At 46.2% G+C, this 22,420-nt stretch overlaps 1 protein-coding gene and 1 long non-coding RNA gene across 5 annotated transcripts in view; one reads left to right on the top strand and one right to left on the bottom strand.

The window, feature by feature from the left end:
* SLC20A2 (solute carrier family 20 member 2) overlaps positions 1-22,420 on the top strand; it is a 125,320-nt gene that overhangs the window by 100,626 nt on the left and 2,274 nt on the right. For all 4 annotated transcript variants that reach the window (XM_023214446.2, XM_023214448.2, XM_023214447.2 and 1 more), the window contains exons 7-10: positions 457-660; positions 2,498-3,086; positions 11,319-11,504; positions 12,702-12,786. In XM_023214446.2, the coding sequence (XP_023070214.1) occupies positions 457-660; positions 2,498-3,086; positions 11,319-11,504; positions 12,702-12,786 (1,064 nt within the window). The remainder of the gene's footprint in view (positions 1-456; positions 661-2,497; positions 3,087-11,318; positions 11,505-12,701; positions 12,787-22,420) is intronic.
* The window catches only part of LOC111544091, a 10,982-nt gene continuing 9,584 nt past the window's right edge, over positions 21,023-22,420 (bottom strand). Inside the window, exon 3 of the long non-coding RNA XR_002732035.1 lies at positions 21,023-21,140. This is a non-coding gene — a long non-coding RNA (uncharacterized LOC111544091). The remainder of the gene's footprint in view (positions 21,141-22,420) is intronic.

The raw sequence follows: 22,420 nt of genomic DNA, 5'->3' as shown, positions 1-22,420 counted from the left end.
TTTTTTTTTTTTTTTTTTTTTTTTTTTTGACAGAGTCTCGCTCTGTCACCCAGGCTGGAGTGCAGTGGCACAATCCTGGCTCACTGCAAACTCTGCCTCCTGGGTTTAAGAGATTCTCCTGCCTCAGCCTCCCAAGTAGCTGGAATTACAGGCGCCTGCCACCATGCCTGGCTAATTTTTATATTTTTAGTGGAGACAGGATTTGACCATATTGTCCAGGCTGGTCTCAAACTCCTGACCTGGTGATCCACCTGCTTCGGCCTCCCAAAGTGCTGGGATTACAGATGTGAGCCACCACACCTGGTTTCGACTTAATTTTTTCTATCTAGCTATAACTTTTTTTGTTTTTTCCAAAATCAGTGCTAAAGCATAAAGATACAGATTCACTTTTTAATATTCATGTTTCAATAATAAGAATTCTCTTCCAGAATGTTCGGAATGACTTTTTTTTTTTAGACAAATTACAAAAAGAAGGTGCTTTATCACGAGTATCTGATGAAAGCCTCAGTAAAGTTCAGGAAGCAGAGTCCCCAGTATTTAAAGAGCTACCAGGTGCCAAGGCGAATGATGACAGCACCATCCCGCTCACGGGAGCAGCAGGGGAGACGTCCGGGACCTCAGAAGGCACCTCTGCGGGCAGCCACCCTCGGGCTGCATACGGTAAGATGTGCCTGGAGAGCTTTGGTTCCGTGGCAGCACAGAGAAGTTCCCTGGGGAGGACCAGCTGGGCCTGGCTGTGGGCAATCTGGTTTTAATGCACAAAAGGATCCCCCGGTTTTATAATTTGAGAAAACCCAGAAGCTAGGGAGGCCTCAGGAAACCATTCCAGTCAGCAGAGCAGGCTCACTCTTGTCCTGTGATTTCTTCCAAGAGCTGTTTATAGTCTCACCGGAGGCGCTGGGGCCATACACTGTATGTCTGTGCTGCACCCACTCAGCTACTTATGCAGATCTCCATGCCCCAGGAGTTACCAAATTGCTGAACATCGGTTAACCCAGCTTGCTATGGAAGATGCAAAGAGAAAGCTAAATTTGTAACCAAGGAGGTGGTCCCACCATCGAACCACAGAAACCTTAGAAAATGTCCAGACTGGCTGGGTGCAGTGGCTCACACCTGTAATCCCAACACTGGGAGGCCGAGGTGGGTGGATCACCAGAGGTCAGGAGTTCGAGACCAGCCTGACCAACACTATAAAACTCCATCTCTACTAAAAATACAAAAAGTAGCTGGGGATGGTGGCGGGCGCCCGTAATCCCTGCTACTCGGGAGGCAGAGGCAGGAGAATCGCTTGAACCTGGGAGGCGGAGATTGCAGTGAGCCGAGATTGCGCCATTGCACTCCAGCCTGGGCAAAAGAGTGAGGCTCCATCTCAAATAAAAAAAAAGAAAAGAAAAGAAAAGAAAACATCCAGACCATTCTGTGTCCTTTAGACTCTCAGTGTTTGTGGGCAGCACCGGGGAGCACAGCTTCACCGAAGCCAGCCCCGGTGGGTTCTGGCACCTGCCTGCCATAGGTGCAGTCTCAGATGTGGCCCAGAGAAGGCAAATTCATTTTGCCTGACTCATCTCAGATACTGCCTTTGACAGTCATGACTGACCTTTTAAGATGCACCTAAAAAATTAGCTGGGATGATGGTGCACACCTGTAGTCCCAGATGCTTGGGAGGCTGAGGTGGGAGAATCACTTGAGTCCAGGAGTTGGTGTGAACTATGATTGCACCACTGCACTCCAGCCTGGGTGACAGAGCTGAGACCCTGTCTCTAAAAACAAAACCAAAACAGAAGCACCTGGAATATCTACCTTACATGAAGTGGGTTTTGTCTCAAGTATGAAGTTTTTCTAAGATGAGTTTCTTAACATTCTCCTTGTGTTGGTTTCTAGAAACAGAAAAAAAAAGTGCCAAGTGCCATAGTAATTTCTGGAAGACACTTTTTAGCAGAACTTAAGATGTTTTGAAAATACCACATTATTAGTTTTACCCTTTTGTTGTATGTTTTCACGTTTATTATTATTATTATTTTTAGTGGTAACCATATTACATGTCCTTTATGGCCAACTTAGAAAAGAAAGAATATGTTAATAAGTCATCCCCAGCCTTCCGGAGATAAGTGCCATGAAATAGTAGAAGAGTGTTTCCTTCGCTTATATTTGAAAGGCTGGGGCTGGGCACGTTGTCTCACACCTGTAATCCCAGCACTTTGGGAGGCCAAGGCGGGCGGATCACAAGGTTAGGAGCTTGAGACCATTCTGGCTAACATGGTGAAACCCCGTCTCTACTAAAAATACAAAAAAAAAAAGTTAGATGGCCATGGTGTCGCCCTTGTCCCAGCTCCTCAGGAGGCCGAGGGAGGAGAATCGCTTGAACCCTGGAGGCGAAGGTTGCAGTGAGCCGAGATGGCGCCATTGTACTCCAGCCTGAGGACAGAGCGAGGCTCCGCCTCAAAAAAAAAAAAAAAAAAAGAGACTGGAAAATGAGACCTTCTCTAACCCTTTTCAGGAAGGACCCTGTCCATGACCCATGGCTCTGTGAAATCGCCCGTCTCCAACGGCACCTTCGGCTTCGACGGCCACACCAGGAGCGACGGTCATGTGTACCACACCGTGCACAAAGACTCGGGGCTCTACAAAGACCTGCTGCACAAAATCCACATCGACAGGGGCCCCGAGGAGAAGCCGGCCCAGGAAAGCAACTACAGGCTGCTGCGCCGTAACAACAGTTACACCTGCTACACCGCAGCCATCTGCGGGCTGCCAGTGCACGCCACCTTCCGAGCCGCGGACTCATCGGCCCCAGAGGACAGCGAGAAGCTGGTGGGCGACACCGTGTCCTACTCCAAGAAGAGGCTGCGCTACGACAGCTACTCAAGCTACTGCAACGCGGTGGCAGAGGCGGAGATCGAGGCGGAGGAGGGCGGCGTGGAGATGAAGCTGGCGTCAGAGCTGGCCGATCCTGACCAGCCACGAGAGGACCCTGCGGAGGAGGAGAAGGAGGAGAAGGACGCGCCCGAGGTGCATCTCCTGTTCCATTTCCTGCAGGTCCTCACCGCCTGTTTCGGGTCGTTTGCTCACGGCGGCAATGACGTGAGGTGGGTGTGTTCATTCATTCAACAACGGTCCTTGAGGCTCCCCCAGGGGCCAGCGCTGTGCGGGTGCCGGGATCCAGCAGTGAACGGCACCGATGGAAGCCCCTGCCCGGGGTAGGGGTGCACAGGCGGTGGTGGACAGATCCATAAGTCAGCATTGTGTGCGGGACAGCGAGAAGTGTTAACAGGAAAGTAAGGTAGGTAGACTCGGGGCAGGAGCCGCCGGGATGGCAATGCGACCTGGGCTGCCCAGGGAAGAGCTGGCCGGTGACGGAGGTGCAGGGGCGGCCACACGGGGTTAGCAGGAAGGAAAACGGCAGGTGCAGTCTTGAGGCGGGCACAAGATGCGCGCCTCCAGGATGAGCTAGGAGGTCGCCGGTCTGCGGGTCGTGGATGCAGAGCGCATGGCCGATGGACATAGGAAGGAAGGTCTCACCTCGAGAGGGGAGCAGTGGAAATGTGATCAGGGGCCACCAGGGTACATTTGACGGGGGCCACACAGGGCACGTTTGACAGGGGCACTGGCTTTGGACAATGGCCTGGACGCGGATATGAGAGAAGAAGGAAAGAGGCAGCTGCCAAGACTGGAGCCGTGGCCTTGGCAAAGGCGAGAGTGGAGCTGCTGTCTGTTAGGGATGACCGAGGCCCTGGATGCAGCCAGGGAGCGATGCTGCTGTTCAGGCTGAGCATACAGCGGCCATGTACACCCGAGTTCAGGACAGGCCAGGCTGGGTGCTGAGCAGGTAACATGGGTTACCTGGGTGAGAAGCGCTGGGGCAGCGAGGCAGGCAGGCGGGAGGCGGAGCGCAGGGACAGAGGAAACAGCAAGAAGGTGTGCCGAACCAGGATGCTAGTTGTAGGACTAGGTAGTGATTTAATGTTAATTTTTTTTTTTTTTTTTTTAAAGACAGAGTCTCACTCTGTTCCCCAGACTGGAATGCAGTTGCGTGATCTCGGCTCACTGCAACCTCCTCCTCCCAAGTTCAAGTGATTCTCCTGTCTCAGCCTTCCCAAGCAGCTGGGATTGCAGACGCCCACCACCCAGCCCAGCTAATTTTTCTGTTTCTAGTAGAGACGGGGTTTCCCCATGTTGACCAGGCTGGTCTCAAACTCCTGACGTCGGCCAGGCGCGGTGGCTCATGCCTGTAATCCCAGCACTTTGGGAGGCCGAGGCAGGCGGATCACGAGGTCAGGAGACGGAGACCATCCTGGCTAACACAGTGAAACCCCCTCTCTACTAAAAATACAAAAAAATTAGCCAGGCGTGGTGGCAGGCACCTGTAGTCCCAGCTACTCGCGAGGCTGAGGCAGGAGAATGGTGTGAACCCAGGAGGCGGGGGTTGCAGTGAGCTGAGATCCGGCCACTGCACTCCAGTCTGGGCAACAAAGTTAGAGTCCGTCTCAAACAACAACAACAACAACAACAAAAAAAAAAAACTCCTGACTTCAGGTGATACGCCCACCTCAGCCTTCCAAAGTGCTGGGATTACAGGTGTGAGCCACCCCGCCCAGCCATCCTTCAGTGACATCTTTAACCCCAGTGAGAAGGCTCCACCCCTCTCCTGGGCTTTAGTTCTCCCCACTGCATGGTGCAGCCACTGGAGCTGCCACCTGAGCCTGCAGGTCACCCCACATGGTAATGTCACAGGCATCCTGCAAATGAGTGTGTAGTGACAGGCGGATATGACCCTCCAACCTTGACCCCACCCACCCCACCCGCCCCACCCCACGCCCAGGCCTGGTGTGCAGGAAGCAGGGTGGCTTGGGTCTCTGCTGTCGTCTTCCAGCTGTGTTACCCCTAGACGAGGCACTTGCTTTTCTGAAGTCTCTGTTTCCCAATCTGTAAAACGCGGGAAAACGAGTCCCAACCTCCCAGGCTTCCCCTGTGTAACATGATCAGGATGGTGCTCCCCACTCACTCGGTTTTCGTCCGTTTCTGCTTGTGCTGTCACGGTCATGGTCAGCCACTGACGGTTCAGGGCACTGTGCCGTTGTCATCTTCTGTTGCAGTCAGTGACTCCCCATGGGCTGCACACAACGCCTCCCCACATGCAGCTGCATCTCTGCTCTTTGCTGCAGACGAACCTGGCCATCTTATGTTCTGCTCAGCATCACATGGGCGTTTCTGTGGTATTTTATTTGGTATTTTCTTGGAGATAGCATGCTGTGTCCTATGTTAGTAACTTTTTGTCTGCCCCACACCGTCCTGCTTCCTCCTCATCATCAAGCATTCTTGATGGAAGGCCTGGCACTGGCAGAGCACTAGAAACTGGGCCCCCATCCATTAGAAGTTTAAACGCCAGTTAGGGAGATGAGAAAAACATATTCATGGAAAAGTCACAACACACTCTCTCCCACTCACACACTCAGCTGCACACACGCACACACATGCACATTGACACATGCACTCACACACGCACACTCACACATGCATACACACACACTCACACACATGCACTCACACACGCATACACACACACGCACACTCACACATGCACTCACACACACACGCACACTCACACATGCATACACACATGCACTCACACACACGCACACTCACACACACACACACACGCACACATGCATACACACACGCACACTCACACATGCATACACACACATGCACTCACACACGCATACACACGCACACTCACACATGCATACACACATGCACTCACACGTACACTCACACACATGCATACACACACGCACTCACACACGCACACTCACACACGCATACACACACACGCACACTCACACATGCATACACACACATGCACTCACAGACACACACACGCACACATGCATACACACACACACTCACACACGCACACCACACATGCATACACAGATATGCATACACACACGCATACACACACATGCACTCACACATGGACACTCACACATGCACTCACACACATGCACACACACACATGCACATTGACACATGCACTCACACACACACACACACTCACACATGGACTCATGCACATTCACACACACCATGTTTCATTTCAAAGGAAGCATCTAGGCAGTGGCTGCTCGGGGTAACTGTAGAATTCCGAGCAGTTGCTTGCAGCGTGGGGACTATTCTGGGGCTTTGGAGCAGGGAGGGTGTCTAGTGAAAGCACCATTCTAGAAGTCATCTGAGAAGAGGCGTCCATGCATTCAGCATGAGGTTGAGCTCCAAGGCCTTATCACTGAGCTGCCATGGCCTATCCCACCCCGTCTCTAACACCCTTCTGAGCCGGGGTGGGCATCTCTCAGAGATGGGATCTCATGCTCAGGGTCACACAGCGAGACCAAAGCCAACTTGGAAGCCAGTTCCAGTGACTCAGTGACACCCAGTCTACACAGCTGGCTGGGGGGAGGAGACAAGAGCCAGGGAAGCTGTTAAGAGCACCTCAGGGCCTGCATGGGCTCCAGGGGCCTGACAGACATAAGCAGTGAAGGGACTGAAGCCCATGCAGGAGGGCCTGAAGCAGCCTGGGCCGTGCCCACTCTGCCACCTCAGAGGTGGGATCCTAGCCTCGGTTTCCTTGTCAGTAAGATGGGAGCAACAGTGCCCGCTGTGCAGGGCAGCTGTGGGAATGGATGCTTAGCAAAATGTTGCCACCCATAGTATGGGGCCTGACAGTCTGTCCCAAACTGGCAGCTAATGTTAGTACCAGCAGCAGGGGGTGGCAGAGAAAATAGAAATTTGAGGAAAAAAGGAAGAAAAAAATAACTTGGCTGTTGTGTTGTGAACTTGGTTGTTTAAAAAATTAATTTTGGCCAGGCATGGTGGCTCACGCCTGTAGTCCTAGCACTTTGGGAGGCTGAGGTGGGTGGATCACTTGAGGTCAGGAGTTCAAAACCAGCCAGGCCAACATGGTAAGTGAAATCCCATCTCTACTCAAAATACAAAAATTAGCTAGGTGTGGTGGTACATGCCTGTTGTCCTAACTACTCAGGAAGCTGAGGCAGGAGAATCAATTGAACCCAGGAGGTGGAGGTTGCAGTGAGCCAAGATCGCACCACTGTACTCCAGCCTGGATGACAGAGTGAGACTGTGTCTCAAAAAAAAAAAAAAATCAATTAATTTAATAGACAGGGCGCGATGGCTCACGCCTATAATCTCAACACTTTGGGAGGCCAAGGTGGGCAGATCACCTGAGGTTGGGTGTTCAAGACCAGCCTAGACAACATGATGAAACCCCACCTCTACTAAAAATACAAAAATTAGCTAGGCCTGGTGCTGGGCACTTGTAGTCCCAGCTACTTGGGAGGCTGAGGCACGAGAATCACTTGAACCCAGGAGGCAGAGGTTGTGGTGAGCCAAGATTGTGCCACTGTACTCCACCCTGGTGAGATTGCGCCACTACACTCCAGCCTGGGCAACAGAGGGAGACTCTGTTTCAAAAATAATAATAAATTACACACCTATTAGGGTGGCTACCACTTAAAAAAAAAAAAAGTAACAAGTGTTGTGAAGGATGTAGAGAAATTGTAACCCTGTGCACTGTTAGTAGGGGTGTAAAATGGTGTAACCACTATGGAAAACAGGATGGAGCTCCTCAAAAAATTAAACAGACCTCCCCTATGATCCAGCATTCCTGCTTCTGGGTATACATACAGAAGAATTGAAAGCAGAGTCTCAAAGAGATATTTATACCCCATGTTCAAAGCACTGCCGTTTGTCATAGGCAAGAGGGGAGAGCAACCCAGATGTCCACTGACAGCTGAATGGAAACAAAATGTGTCCGTGCATACAGTGGAATATTATTTAGCCTTAAAAAAGAAGGAAGTCCTGTCACCTGCTGTAACATGGATGAACCTGGAGGACATTAGGCTAAGTGAAATAAACCATCACAAAAAGATAAATACTACTCATGCCTGTAATCCCAGCACTTTGGGAGGCTGAGGGGCGGATCATGAGGTAAGGAGATCGAGACCGTCCTGGCTAACATAGTGAAACCCCATCTGTACTAAAAATACAAAAAATTAGCCAGGCGTAGTGGCATGTGCCTGTAGTCCCAGCTACTCAGGAGGCTGAGGCAGGAGAATTGCTTGAACTCGGGAGGCGGATGTTGCAGTGAGCCGAAATCATGTCACTGCACTCCAGCCTGGGCGACCGAGGAAGACTCTGTCTCAAAAAAAAGATAAATATGATTCCACTTCTGTGAGCTGTCTACAGCAGTCAAATTCCTGGAACTAGAAAGTAGGATGGTGGTTGCCATTAGCTGTGGGGAGGGGCAGTGGGAATTTGTTTGAAGAGTACAGAGTTTCACATTCGCAAGATGAACAAGCTCTGGAGATCTGTTTCACAGCAATGTAAATATACTTAACACTGCTGAACTATAAATAAGATTGATTACAATGGTAAATATTATGTTATGCTTTTTACCAAAATTTAAAAAAAAAATCATTTTGACCATGAATAGATGATATAGATGAACCTCAAATACACCAAGATGAGCTATGCTCAAGACAAAAGTCACCATGTACGGGAATACCTGGGAGACACTGTGGGTTCCGTTCCAGACCACTGCAATAAAACAAGTTTCACAATACCCATGAAATTTTTGGTGTCCCAGCACATAGAAAAGTTATGTTTCTGTAATGGTGTACCGTAGTCCATTAAATGTGTCTAAAAAACAATGTACATACCTTAATTTGAAAATACTTTATTGCTAAAAAATACTGCTAGCAACCCTGTGAACATTCAGCAAATCATAATTTTGCTGATGGAGGGTCTGGGCCTTGATGTTGATGTCTGCTGACTCATCAGGGTGGTGGTGATTAAAGGTTGAGGTGGCTGTGGCCATTTCGTAAATTAAGACAGCAATGAAATTTGCCGCATCAATTAACTCTTCCTTTCACAAAAGATTTCTTTGTAGCATGCAATGCAGTTTGATAACATTTTACCCACTGTAGAATTTCTTTCAAAATTGGAGTCAGTCCCCTCACACCCAGCCTCTGCTCTGACAAGTGGGTTTGTAGAATATTCTAAATCCTTTGTTGTCATCTCAACAATGTTCACAACATCTTCACCAGGAGTAGATTCCATCTCAAAAAGCTTTCTTTGCTCATCCATACGAAGCACCTCCTCATCTGTTCAAGTTTTGTCGTGAGATTGCAGCAGTTCAGTCACATCGCCAGACTCCACTTCCAGTTCTCTTGCTGTTTCCGCCACATCTACAGTGGCTTCCTTCATTAAAGTTTTGTATCTCTCAAAGTCATATGTGAGAGTCGGAATCAACTTCTTCCAAACTCCTGTTAATGTTGGTATTTTCACTTCCTCCCATGAATCACAAATGTTCTAATGGCATCTAGAATGGGGGATCCTTTCCAGAAGGTTTCAATGGACTCCCTAGACCCATCAGAGGAATCACTATCTATGGCAGCTCTAGCCCTACAAAGTGTATATCTTAAGTAAAATAAGACTTGAAAGTCAAATTGCTCCTTGATCCATGGGCTGCAGAACAGATGCTGTATTTGCAGACAGAAGAACAACATTCATCTCCTTGCATAACTCCATCAGAGCTCTCCAGTGACCAAGTGCATTGTCGATGAGCAGTAATGTTTTGAAATATTAATTTTTTTTCTGAGCGGTAGGTCTCAACAGTGGGCTTAAAATATTCAGTAAACTATGCTGTAAACAGATGTGCTTTGTTGTTCCATTTCTAGAACACAGGCAGAGTAGATTTAGCATCATTCCTAAGAGCAATAGGATTTTTGGAATGTAAGTGAACATTGGCTTCAACTAAAGTTACCAGCTGCATTAGCCTCTGAGAAGAGAGTCAGCCTGTCCTTTGAAGGCAGGCATTGCCTTCTCTCTGGCTATGGAAGTCCTAGCTGGCATCTTCTTCCAATAGAAGACTGTTTCTTCTACATTGAAAATTTATTGTTACTGTAACCACCTTCATCAGTGATCTTAGCTGGATCTTCTGGAGAACTCGCTGCAGCTTCTCCATCAGCACTTGCTGCTTCACCTTGCATTTCTATGCTATCAAGATGGCTTCTTTCCTTAAACCTCCTGAACTAACCTCTGCTAGCTTCCAGCTTTTCTTTAGCTTCCTGACTTCTCTCAGCCTTCACAGAACTGAAGAGAACTAGGGCCTTGCTCTGGATTAGGCTTTGACTTAAGGGAATGTTGTGGCTGGTTAGATCTTCTATCCAGACCACTTAGACTGTCTCCATATCAGCACTAGGGCTGTTTTGCTTTCTTATTATTCATGTGTTCATTGGAGTAGCACTTTAAATTTCCTTCAAGAAGCTTTCCCTTTGCATTCACAACTTGGCTAACTGGCCCAGGAGGCCTAGCTTTTGGCCTATCTCTGATTTTGATATGCCTTCCTCTCACTAAGCTTAATCATTTCTAGTTTTTGATTTAAACTGAGAGACATGCAACTCTTCCTTTCAGTTGAACACTTAGAGGCCACTGTAGGGTAATTTATTGGCTTAATTTCAATATAGCAATATCTCAGGAAATAGGCAGGAGGAGAGGGATAGAGACAGGGGAGTGAGCGGTCAGTGGAGCAGGGAGAACACACATAGCATTTATCAGTGAAGCTTACCATCTCATATGGGAACAGTTCATGGCACCCCAAAACAATTATAATGGTAACATAAAAGATCACTGATCACAGATCCTAACAGATATGATAATAATGAAAAAGTCAGGAATACTATGAGAATTACCAAAATGTGACACAGAGACATGACGTGAGCACATACCGCTGGAAAATCGCGTCAGTGGACTTGCTCGATGCAGGGGTGCCACAAACCTCAAATTCGTAAAAAAAAAACGTCGTATCTGAAGGCCAGGTGCAGTGGCTCATGCCTGTAATCCCAACACTTTGGGAGGCCAAAGTGGGCAGATCACGAGGTCAGGGGTTCAAGACCAGCCTGGCCAACATGGTGAAACCCCATCTCTACTAAAAATACAAAAATTAGTCGGGTGTGGTGGCCCACAGCTGTAGTCTCAATTACTCGGGAGGCTGAGGCAGGAGAATCGCTTGAACCTGGGAGGCGGAGGTTGCAGTGAGCCGAGATCACACCACTGCACTCCAGCCTGGGCAACAGAGTGAGACTCCGTCTCAAAAAAAAAAAAAAAAAAAAGACAGAAAAAACGTCATATCTGTGGAGTGTGATAAAGTGAATAAAATGAAGCACAATAAAACAAAGTCACCTGTATCATGTACAATGCCACTTGCATATTTAGTTAATCTTTTCTCTTTTTATTTTTCCCAGTAATGCCATCGGTCCCCTGGTAGCCTTGTGGCTGATTTACAAACAAGGCGGAGTAATGCAAGAAGCAGCTACACCCGTCTGGCTGCTGTTTTATGGAGGAGTTGGAATCTGCACAGGCCTCTGGGTCTGGGGGAGAAGAGTGATTCAGACCATGGGGAAAGACCTCACTCCTATCACGCCGTCCAGGTAAGCCTGGGCTGGTGGACGGGAAGGGCAGGTCTTGTCATCCGAGGCCTGGGTAGAGCTGCCCTTCTGTGTCTGAACAACCTGCTCAGCACCGGCAGTCGGCAGCGAGTCACAGGGAGGAGGGGACAGTGGGCAAGAATGGCCCTACTTACCATGCCACCTATCCTTGCCCTCCCTCACTGTGTCCCGGCCCCCGGCCACAGGGTCCCTGAGATGAGGAGTGGGAAGGGCAGACAAGCAGGGGTAGCAGAGCAGAGCAGGCAGGGAGAAGAGAAGCAGCTCACCCTTAGCCAGCACGGGGGCCAAAGGTAGGTGGGCAGGGAGGGCACAGACTTAAGCAGGCCCCCAGGCTGGCCTTTCCTGAAAGTTCTCTGGCCACCCCAGCTCTCAGCAACCCCCCTGCTGGGGTTACTTTCCTCTTGCTCTGCCAGACAGCAAGGCGCCCCCTGTCATCATGGGTGAGCTCTGGAGGCTTTAAATGTGGTCTCTCAACTGCATAACCTTTAGCTGCATCAGGGGTTAAAGGAACTTCCAGAACTTTCAGAACATGACCAAAATTTGGAGCCACCTGTGGTAGGAAATCTCTGTCTTTTTAAAACATACGGGAAGTTTCCTTTTCCTACAGGCTCTGGGAGTTTCAGGAAGTGATCCAAAGGCACCCAGGGTGGGGAGGACCAGAACCCAGGTTTCATCACGCAGCTCTGCCCTGCATCTGCAGAGAAACCTAAAATAGCTCCAGTGAGCCTCCTATATAAATTTCCAATTTTAAGTTCTCACTTGAAAATCATTTCAATAAAAGATATTTTAGAAGATTGATTTGAAGAAAAATTCGTAATCTGAGAAAAATACACTCTTTTGTAATAAGTACACATTTTTTAAATGAGAGCATAGTTTTTCCTTTGCGTTTTAGAAATGACTGATTTACTATCTTACTGCACAGCAGGAATGTCTGGCCCAGTGTGTGGTCTTTGAAAGGTATCAGAAAGCCAGGCTTCTGGGGGCCGTGCACAGGAAAACGCAGCCTTGGTGGGAATCGCTCTCATTGAGCAGCGGCCTCTTGTTCTGTTAAAGTTGATTTTGCCCAGTCAGCAGTCAGCAGTCGCCCCAGAGAATGTTCTGGCGAGCCTCTGTCACCCGCGGGGTGTCAGGGAGGCGATACAGAGGACGCCCGTGACGTGTCTCATGCTCCCTCCGCAGCGGCTTCACGATCGAGCTGGCCTCAGCCTTCACGGTGGTGATCGCCTCCAACATTGGGCTTCCAGTCAGCACCACACACTGCAAGGTAGGCCCCTGCTAGCCGGGAGGCCTTCTCCAGGCCACTGGGATGGGTCAGGGCCACCGGACCGCATGCGAGGGAAGCTGTAGGGCTCTGTAGATGGTTGTGCAAAACACGTCTCCAGGTTCTCTGGGTCTCTGGGACCTTGTTTTTCTCCATCTGCCCCCTCCACCATCCTCCTCTCGGTAGGACACCACCGTCCCTTGTTCAGACCTGGCTTTTCCAAGGCAGAATGAATGCTAGGGCTGGCCTGCCTGAGACTGGCCTGCTGCCCTCCCACTGCTTCCATGGTGACGTTTGATTGGCATCCTGTGTGCGCTGAGCATACTTGTGGGCTCACTTGGGAGCCTGCCACTTGGTCCAGCCATTGAGGGGACTGGGGGTTGACAGTGGAAATAGCAATTAACAAAATCATCTCTGTGGAATTGTAGGGCATAGTTGTTTCTGGTTTTGTTCTTTATATGATGTTCAAAGTGACGGTATTGCCATAAATTCCCCATGAGGGATAATTACTGATACCGACCACTGAGGAGTGCTCTGAAACCTACAGCTGGACAAGAGAGGGCTCCTGGTCGTGGTGTGGAAAGTTGGAGCTGCAGGGAGGAGCCCTGAAGACCAGTGAAGAGGAAATGGGCTCTGGGAGTTTCAGGGAGTGATCCGTAGGTGGCCAGGGTGGGGAGGACCAGAACCTGGGTTGGGAGGACCAGAACCTGGATTGGGAGGACCAGAGCCCAGGTCTCATCACCCTGCTCTGCCCAGTATCTGCAAGTACTTCTAAAATAGCTCCGGTGAGCCTCTGTATGTAGACACACTCACCAGTCTCAACAAAGCGAAAGTTACTTCCGGATTTTTCCTAGGTTCATTCATTTGTATCATTCAAGAAAAACTAACTGGTGTTTGCTGCATGGGGGCAGAGTTCTCGGCACCAGAAGGAATATACGAGCCCTCATAACAGACATAGCCACCCATGTTTATATTTACTCACAATTTTAAGATTCCAGCCAATATGTTTAAAAGAAAACTCCAAGCAAAAGCAAGTGGCTTCATGCTTCAAACACCCAGGTCAGGTGGCCCTCACAAGAGTATATGGAGTGGCCCAGCAGCGTGTTTCAAAGCTGGGGCTTTGCACATGAGGAATCAGCCTCAGTGGAAAGAGTTTGTTTTGTTTTTTCCTTTTTTGCTACCATATACAGAAATATTTCAATTTCCACAAAGTTTCTGTATAGAAATCCCCCGACTTACTGATTATCAGGAGAGTGCTGGTACTGTGCTTCACACCACACCCGAGGTACGCCGTCCCCTCTGCACAGCAAGCCTGTGGGGGCAGAACTGTCCCTCCCAGTCCACAGGTGAGGAGACTGGGTTCCCTCAGAGCTGGGCCGCTTGCCATGTGCACACGGCCACATGTGGTAGATCCAGGATTCATATCTTCGCCTCAGGCCACACACCTTCTCCTTCAGGTCCCCATCAGCGCCATTGTGGTGCCCAACCATGGCCAAGGTGCCTGGAGCAAGCACTCCACTGGCGCCATGAACATGAGCTCCCTCTGTCTCCCCAAGAACCTTCCCCAGCTTCACAGATGAGGAAACTGAGGCAAAGGAAAGTTAAGTAACGTGCCCGAGATTACACAGCCAGGGAGCAGCCCAGCTGAGGTACCCACGTGGACAGCATAGCCAGCGTCGTCCTCCCTGGCTCCGCCTGGCAAGCATGGGGGAGGAAGGCAGGAAGAGGTGCGGGTGCGCCCGCCGCCCATTCATTGTGATTTCCTAATGTGGGTTATTTAAAACTTACCAGAGAAGCACATATTCACCGAAATATTTCAAACAATACAACACTGTAAGGAATGGAAAGTAACATCTTCCCCAGACTCCACGTTACTTCCATTCACTGTGGAGCGTGGAGGAGACGCATGTCGCTAAATACATTCTTTTTCCAAGGACACAGGCTTGTGACTTTTCTACAGGCATCAGTTGTCTTTTGGAATGCTTTTAAACACATGTAATGCCATCTTTTTAATGATTAACCTACACTTAAGCAAGACTGCTGAAGGCTAACTCTTCCACACCAGTTGAAATAGCTTTTTTTTTTTTTTTTTTTTTTGAGATGGAGTCTCACTCTGTCACCCAGGCTGGAGCGCAGTGGCATGATCTTGGCTGACTGCAAGCTCTTCCTCCTGGGTTCACGCCATTCTCCTGCCTCAGCCTCCCGAGTAGCTGGGACTCCAGGCAGCTGCCACCACGCCCGGCTAATTTTTTATATTTTTAGTAGAGATGGGTTTTCATCGTATTAGCCAGGATGGTCTCAATCTCCTGACCTCGTGATCCACCCGCCTTGGCCTCCCAAAGTGCTGGGATTATAGACATGAGCCACCACGCCTGGCCAGTTTTGTTTCCTTTGAGCTGGTGATGAGTAGTCTTAGTAGCTTGTTGGCACTTAAAGCAGGTCAACAAGTAGCTTGTTGGCACTTAAAGCAGGTCTCCCTGAATGGGACTGCAGTGGGGTGCCATCTGTAAAATAGACAAGACAGGTCACAACTTGGGTTTGAGTCAGTTTGTCCGATATCACTGATTGTGGACTTCTGGACAAAGCCCAGAGCTATTCCCTGTGAGCACTAAGGACACAGCCTCAGCTCTCAGGAACTTGTAGTGTAGTTGGAGAGCAGATGGCTCTCATCAGAGTCCAAATAATAGAAGTGCTGAGAAGAGTTCACAGTTGTCATTACTCCATAACACTTATTCTCTCATATCACATATTTCCCCTGCACACAACAGTCCCCACATGGCAAATGTGGGATGAACTATGAGAGCCGTGGGATGGCGTGAAGAATGGGGCCCTCTGTGAGTGAGGCTGTGCATCTGGAAACACTCAAAGGGTATTGATGTCCACATAGAGTCATAGTTGAATTGCATCAGTTTTCAGGATAATTATCCTGTGTTTGATTTTTAAGTTTCTTGCTTAGAGCCATCTAATAGAAGGTAGGGAAAAGTTGGGGACTTGGCAGGAAATAAGATGGAAACTATTGTTTAAAATGAGTTTTTGAATGTATCTAGGTACATGTTATTGATTTATGCTTCCTTCTAAGTATACGTGGCTAAGTGCATAGATTTGTTTTATTTTGTTTTGTTTTGTTTTGTTTGAGACAGAGTCTCGTTTTGACACCCAGGCTGGAGTGCAGAGGCTTGATCTTGGCTCACTGCAACCTCTGCTGCCTCCTGGGTTCAAGCAGTTCTCCTGCCTCAGCCTCCTGAGTAGCTGAGATTATAGGCATGCACCACCACACTTGGCTAATTTTTGTATTTTTAGTAGAAATTGGGTTTCTCCATGTTAGCCAAGCTGGTCTTGAACTCCTGACCTCATGTGGTCCGCCTGCCTCAGCCTCCCAAAGTGCTGGAATTACAGGCATGAGCCACTGTGCCTGGCCTAAATGCATAGTTTAAATTTTATTGTAGCCTATTTCAAAACATTTATGAAACCATACTATATTATGTGATATATGAGCTGAATGTATAACTTGGGAAAAAGCAATTAGAAAAGTCCTGTTATCACATTTTATTCCAGAAGGCATATATAAGACAGTCTGTTTGATGAGTTTCACCCTGTATGTGTTCTGGTTTCATACATTTTGTATTTCATATCAGAGGACTCAGTTTATCAGATACTTTCCTGAAATAATTCCTTTGAGTAGGGTCAAAAGCCTTAATTGGCCAGGCACGGTGGCCCATGCCTGTAATCCCAGCTACTCGGGAGGCTGAGGCCAGAGAATCGCTTGAACCTGGGAGGCGGAGGTTGTGGTGAGTGGAGATCGCACCATTGCACTCCAGCCTGGGCAACAAAAGCAAAACTACCCCCTGGCCCCCAAAAAAAAAAAAAAAAAAAACAGAAGCCTTAATTGAAGACATAGAAACTGGTCTTGAAAATAAAAGAATCCTCGGACGTTATGTTTCAGCAACTCGTTCATCGTTCTTCCATTCTGTGATTCTTAATCTTACCTTTGGTCTTCAGCCCTAGCAGATAACACACAGTGCCGCTACTGAGCACGGTTGCTCTTGTGTGTGCTCTTTGATAGGAATTTGGAAGTCATGTTCTGCAGAATGTTTTAATTCCATACTGGGTGGATTGAGATTATTCCTGTTTGTGGATCACCCACACTGTCCATCTTCACTGATGACATAGATGATGATTCAACCACCATTTCAATTTGGAACAGCATATAGGGAACACTACTGATTTCAAATGTGGGATTATAATTTCTAATTTAATTTATAATTCTTCTGTCTGGTCCCCCTTCTTCTCAACAATTTTTTTGCTATAACTACCTGATGATGGCCTTAAACTGGAAACACACTTGATTTATTAAAAGGGAAATTAGAACACAGCCAAAAATACCATTTTACATCCACAGAAGACATGATCAGTAACAAAGACATAGTACTCTGGATCTTTTATGAATCAAATAACATGTAACTAAATACATAAAATTGTTAAGAACTCAGAAATTACTGTCTTAGCCTATGATAAATGAAGTATAGAAAAAGTATGTGGGAATATGAAGAATTTGAACATTTATTTAGAGCAGCATAATTAATAAATATGTACAAGCTTTTACCCTGCTGATCATATGCTTTCCTGTCAAGCATCATGAAACATTTATAAAAATCCTAAAATCAGAAAACCATGATAAAAATCTCTATAAAATTTTAAAACCGGCCTGGCATCATGGCTCACACCTGTAATCCCAGCACTTTGGGAGGCTGAGGTAGGAGGATCACTTGAGTCCAGAAGTTTGAAACCAGTCTGGGCAACATAATGAGGCCCTGTCTCTATTTTATAAAAATTAAAATTTAAATTAAAAAACAATTTTTAAACATACATTGTGCTAACCATGATCTCTAATTACAATAAAATTAAACTGGAAATTAATTATATATTGAAATAAGAATGTATCCCAATGGAGACTTTTTAATGGGTTTTTAAGGTAGCAATTGAATTAAGGAGTTTAGAAAAATACAATGATAGCTTTCTCAGAAAATAATAAAAACTGAATGTGTGTGTCTGTGGATGGATACAAATAGCAAAACCTGTGGCAACCAAGTTATGCTAAGGTGAAAATTCACATCTTTAAATGGTTTAATTGATCAAAGGGAAAATAAAATAACCAAGTATTAAAATTAGGATTTTGTAAAAAGTCCAGGACAATAAGAATTGAGGAAACAGGTTGTAAGAAATATAGAAGTAAAATTAAGTAAAAACAAAATAAGGGGAGAGGAAAGTGGCTACTAATAAAATATCAGATTACATCAAGGAAAAGAGGGAGGCAATTAAGTGGGGGAAGGAGGAAGACATTGTGATGACAAATAGAGAAGACCATTGTTTCCATTATCAAATAAACCACACAGCTATATGCTAAGAATTTGAAAACCCCTGTGAATTATTTTCTGCAACAATATACATGACAAAGAAATATTGGCCTAAGAAGTAGAAAAAAGTAGAAAATGTGACCCAGAACAATAGGATGAAATTAAGGGAGTTCTCCAAAAATAACTGTTCTCACCTAGAAAAGCAAAAAGTTGCTAGGGGTGGGGTGAGTAAGGATACTGCTGACTAGATGAATTAATTAGAATCTTTTCCACTTAAACAAAAAGAGCAGCTCTCACACGATCTAAACTTTCCCACCATGTAGGAGGAAAAACAAAACTAGAAAACCTCTCCCATTTGTGCTATGGCGTACACTGAATAACCCTAATACCAAACCTAATTTAAAATATCACAAACAATGATATCTCTGTTTACTGATGAATATTGATTGTAAAAACTTTAAGCAAGATGCTGATAAATGAAATCAACAATATTTGGTTGGGCGTGGTGCTCACGCCTGTAATTCCAGCACTTTTGGAGGTTGAGGTGGGCAGATCACATGAGGTCAGGAGTTCAAGACCAGCCTGGCCAACATGGCAAAACCCTGTCTCTACTAAAAATACAAAAATTAGCCAGGTGTGGTGGTGGGCACCTATAAGCCCAGCTACTAGGGAGGCTGAGGCAGGAGAATTGCTTGAACCCAGGAGATGGAGGTTGCAGTGAGCTGAGATCATGCCACTGCACTCCAGCCTGGGCGACAGAGCAGGACTCCGTCTCAAAACAAAACAATACTATACAAGAACCTTTCAGCAGGACCAAATTGATCAAGATTACCAGCAAGTGGGCTCCCTTCGTGACAGGGCAGGGCTGCATCACCCACCACCAGCGCCTGTGCAGGGCTAGGCCCTTACAGGGGATCAAGATGGGTATATAGGCAGCTTCAGTATAATATGCCTTAGCAATCCACTTCAAAAGAAAAAAAAAAAAAGATATCTGTTGAGATATAAGCCAAAAAGACATTTGATGATACTCAGTTTTTCTTTCTTTTTTTTTTTTTTTTTTTTTTTTTTTTGAGACAGCATTTCACTCTTGTTGCCCAGGCTGGAGTGCAATGGCATGATCTTGGCTCACCGCAACCTCTGCCTCCTAAGGTTCAAGCAATTCTCCTCCCTCAGCCTCCCAAGTATTTGAGATTACAGGTGTACAGCACCACACCCAGCTAATTTTGTATTTTTAGTAGAGATAGGGTTTCTCCATGTTGGTCAGGCTGGTCTTGAACTCCCGACCTCAGGTGATCTGCCCACCTCGGCCTCCCAAAGTGCTGGGATTACAGGCATGAGCCATCATGCCCGGCCAATATTCAGTATTTCTAAAACACTACTAGAGTTCATAAGAGTGACCAAGTCCAAGATAAAAATAGAAAAATCCAGCACTTGTTCATCAACAATAGCCAATTAGAAAATGTAACGGAAGGGAAAAAAACTGCCATCATAATTGCAGCAAAAATAAAAGGTATCTCAGAATAATCCTAATAAGCACTGCGAGTGGCACCAGGTACAGTGGTGTGTTCCTGTAGTCCCAGCTACTCAGGAGGCTGAGGGCATGAGGACAGCCCGAACCCAGGAGTTCAAGACCAGTCTAGGCAACGTAGTAAGACCCCATCTCTAAAAAACTAAATAAATAATTTTTTAAAAAAGAAATGTGAGTGATATATATGGAAGAGGCATACAACTGCTCAGAGGTATAAAAAGATAATCTGAATATGAGACGTAACATGCTATTGGATGGGAAAACCAGATGTTGTAATGAAGTCACTTCTCCCTAAATACATCCTGAACAGGATTTTACTTGGAACTTTACAAAATGAGACTAAAGAATACATTTTGATGAAATAAATTATCAGCAATATAAAATGATCTAACAAGAAAACTGAAAGGAGGAACTAGCCTTCCTGACATGTAATGTCATATAAGGAAACAAAAGTCAAGAGTACGTCCTGGGAGGAGGGATTGGGAACTGGGCATTAGTGTTTTATGGGGCAGTTTCCATGTGGGATGATGGAAAAGGTTCTGGAGACGGATTGTGGAGATGGTCTGCAAAACAATGTGATTGTACTTAATGCCTCTAAATGGTATGCTGAAAAGTTACTAAAACTGTAAGTTTTATGTTCTGTCTATTTTACCACAACAATTTTTAAAAGTAGATACCTGGACAAGAACAGAGTAGATAGCAATGGATGGAACCTGTTCCATATGAACATATATTTTGAAAAAGGGAAAATTTAACCAGTAAGTGTTTGAAAGGTTGGATAGCTGTCAGTCTAGAAAAACAAAATTAGACCACTCTCAAAATACATGAATGTAAATCTGATGGCTTAAATAATATTTTTAAAATATTCTTAAATTTAGAGTAAAATGGAACTTTATTTTAGAAAAATAAAATGGAATTAAATATTTATCAAATATTCAAGCCAAAGATAAATCACAGAAGAAAATTACAGCATATTTTACTGCATGAAGTTAGAAACTTGAAAGTGAAACAAAGCAAAATACTACCTAGAGAAAATATGTGTATTTGATATCACAGAATTAATACCATTATTCAGTGAAGACTACACATAAATAAGGAACACATTAGATTTTATGTAAATGGACAAAATACATGAAGAGACAGTTTTTTTTTTTCTTTTTTTTTTTTTTTTTTGAGACGGAGTCTCACTCTGTCGCCCAGGCTGGAGTGCAGTGGCGCAATCTCGGCTCACTGCAACCTCTGCCTCCCCAGTTCAAGCGATTCTCCTGCCTCGGCCTCCCAAGTAGCTGGGATTACAGGTGTGCGCCACCATGCCCCAGCTAATTTTTTGTATTTTTAGTAGAGACAGGGTTTCACCATGTTAGCCAGGATGGTCTCGATCTTCTGACCTCGTATCCGCCCGCCTTGGCCTCCCAAAGTGCTGGGATTACAGGTGTGAGCCACTGCACCTGGCCGACAATTTGTATATGTGAAAGCTAGAGAGAGTGAAATTCAGTAAATTTATTTTTTAAAGTTCAGCCTTAATTGTTATTAAAGATATGCAAATTAAAGCAGCAACAGTGCATCTTTTTGCCAGTTAATTAGCCAAAAAAAGAACAGCTTACATGATATTTATCATGTGCTGATATTCACAGATTATGGATGACACTACATTTACAGCTGTTTATAAAACTATTTGTCATTATGTATTAAGATCCTAAAACATGTTGGGAGAGGAAAGAGCTCTTCCTTGAAGTAGAACTCCATGTGAGAAATTGGAATGGAGTTTGGTAAATCACCATTTTATTTTATTTTATTTATTTTTTATTTTATTTTTTTGAGACTGAGTCTTATTCTGTTGCCCAGGCTGGAGTGCAGTATCGCCATCTTGGCTCACTGCAAGTAGCTGGGATTCCAGGTGTGCACCACCACACCCGGCTAATTTTTGTATTTTTAGTAGAGACGGGGTTTCACCATGTTGGTCAGGCTGGTCTCGAACTCCTGACCTCAAGTGATCCACCCACCTCGGCCTCCTGAAGTGCTGGAATTACAGGCGTGAGCCACCACGCCTGGCCTGGTAAATCACCATTTTATAGCCATCATCATAAACACTGGATTGTGAAATCTTTAGCAGAAGGGGAAAGTGAGGTTTGATAAGATGCAGGATATTTTAATCATAGTAAAATATCTCTTGACAGATTGTGGCAAATGTCAAAAATTAGTGAATTTAGGTAAAGAGAAAACAGGAGTTCTTGCAGCTTTTCTCTAAGTTTCAAATTATTTCAAGATACATTTTAAATGTTCCCTGTTAACTACAGTCCATTTCAGGGAATTTTTTTTTTTTTTTTTTTTTTTTTTTTTTTTTGAGACAGAGTCTTGCTCTGTCGCCCAGGCTGGAGTGCAGTGGCGTGATCTCGGCTCACTGCAAGCTCCGCCTCCCGGGTTCATGCCATTCTCTTGCCTCAGCCTCCTGAGTAGCTGGGACTACAGGCGCCCACCACCACGCCTGGCTAATTTTTTGTATTTTTAGTAGAGATGGGTTTTCACCATATTAGCCAGGATGGTCTCGATCCCCTGATCTCGTGATTCGCCCACCTCAGCCTCCCAAAGTGCTGGGATTACAGGCGTGAGCCACTGCGCCCGGCCGGGAATATTATTTTTAAAGCCAAAATCCAGCCTGGGCACAGTGGCTCACACCTGTAATCCCAGCACTTTGGGAGGTCGAGGCAGGCTGATCACTTGAGGCCAGGAGTTTGAGACCAGCCTGACCAACATG

The sequence above is a fragment of the Piliocolobus tephrosceles genome, chromosome 7 (genome assembly GCF_002776525.5).
Source record: "Piliocolobus tephrosceles isolate RC106 chromosome 7, ASM277652v3, whole genome shotgun sequence".
Classification (NCBI taxonomy): Eukaryota; Metazoa; Chordata; class Mammalia; order Primates; family Cercopithecidae; genus Piliocolobus; species Piliocolobus tephrosceles.
This window is presented reverse-complemented; position numbering and strand designations above follow the sequence as displayed.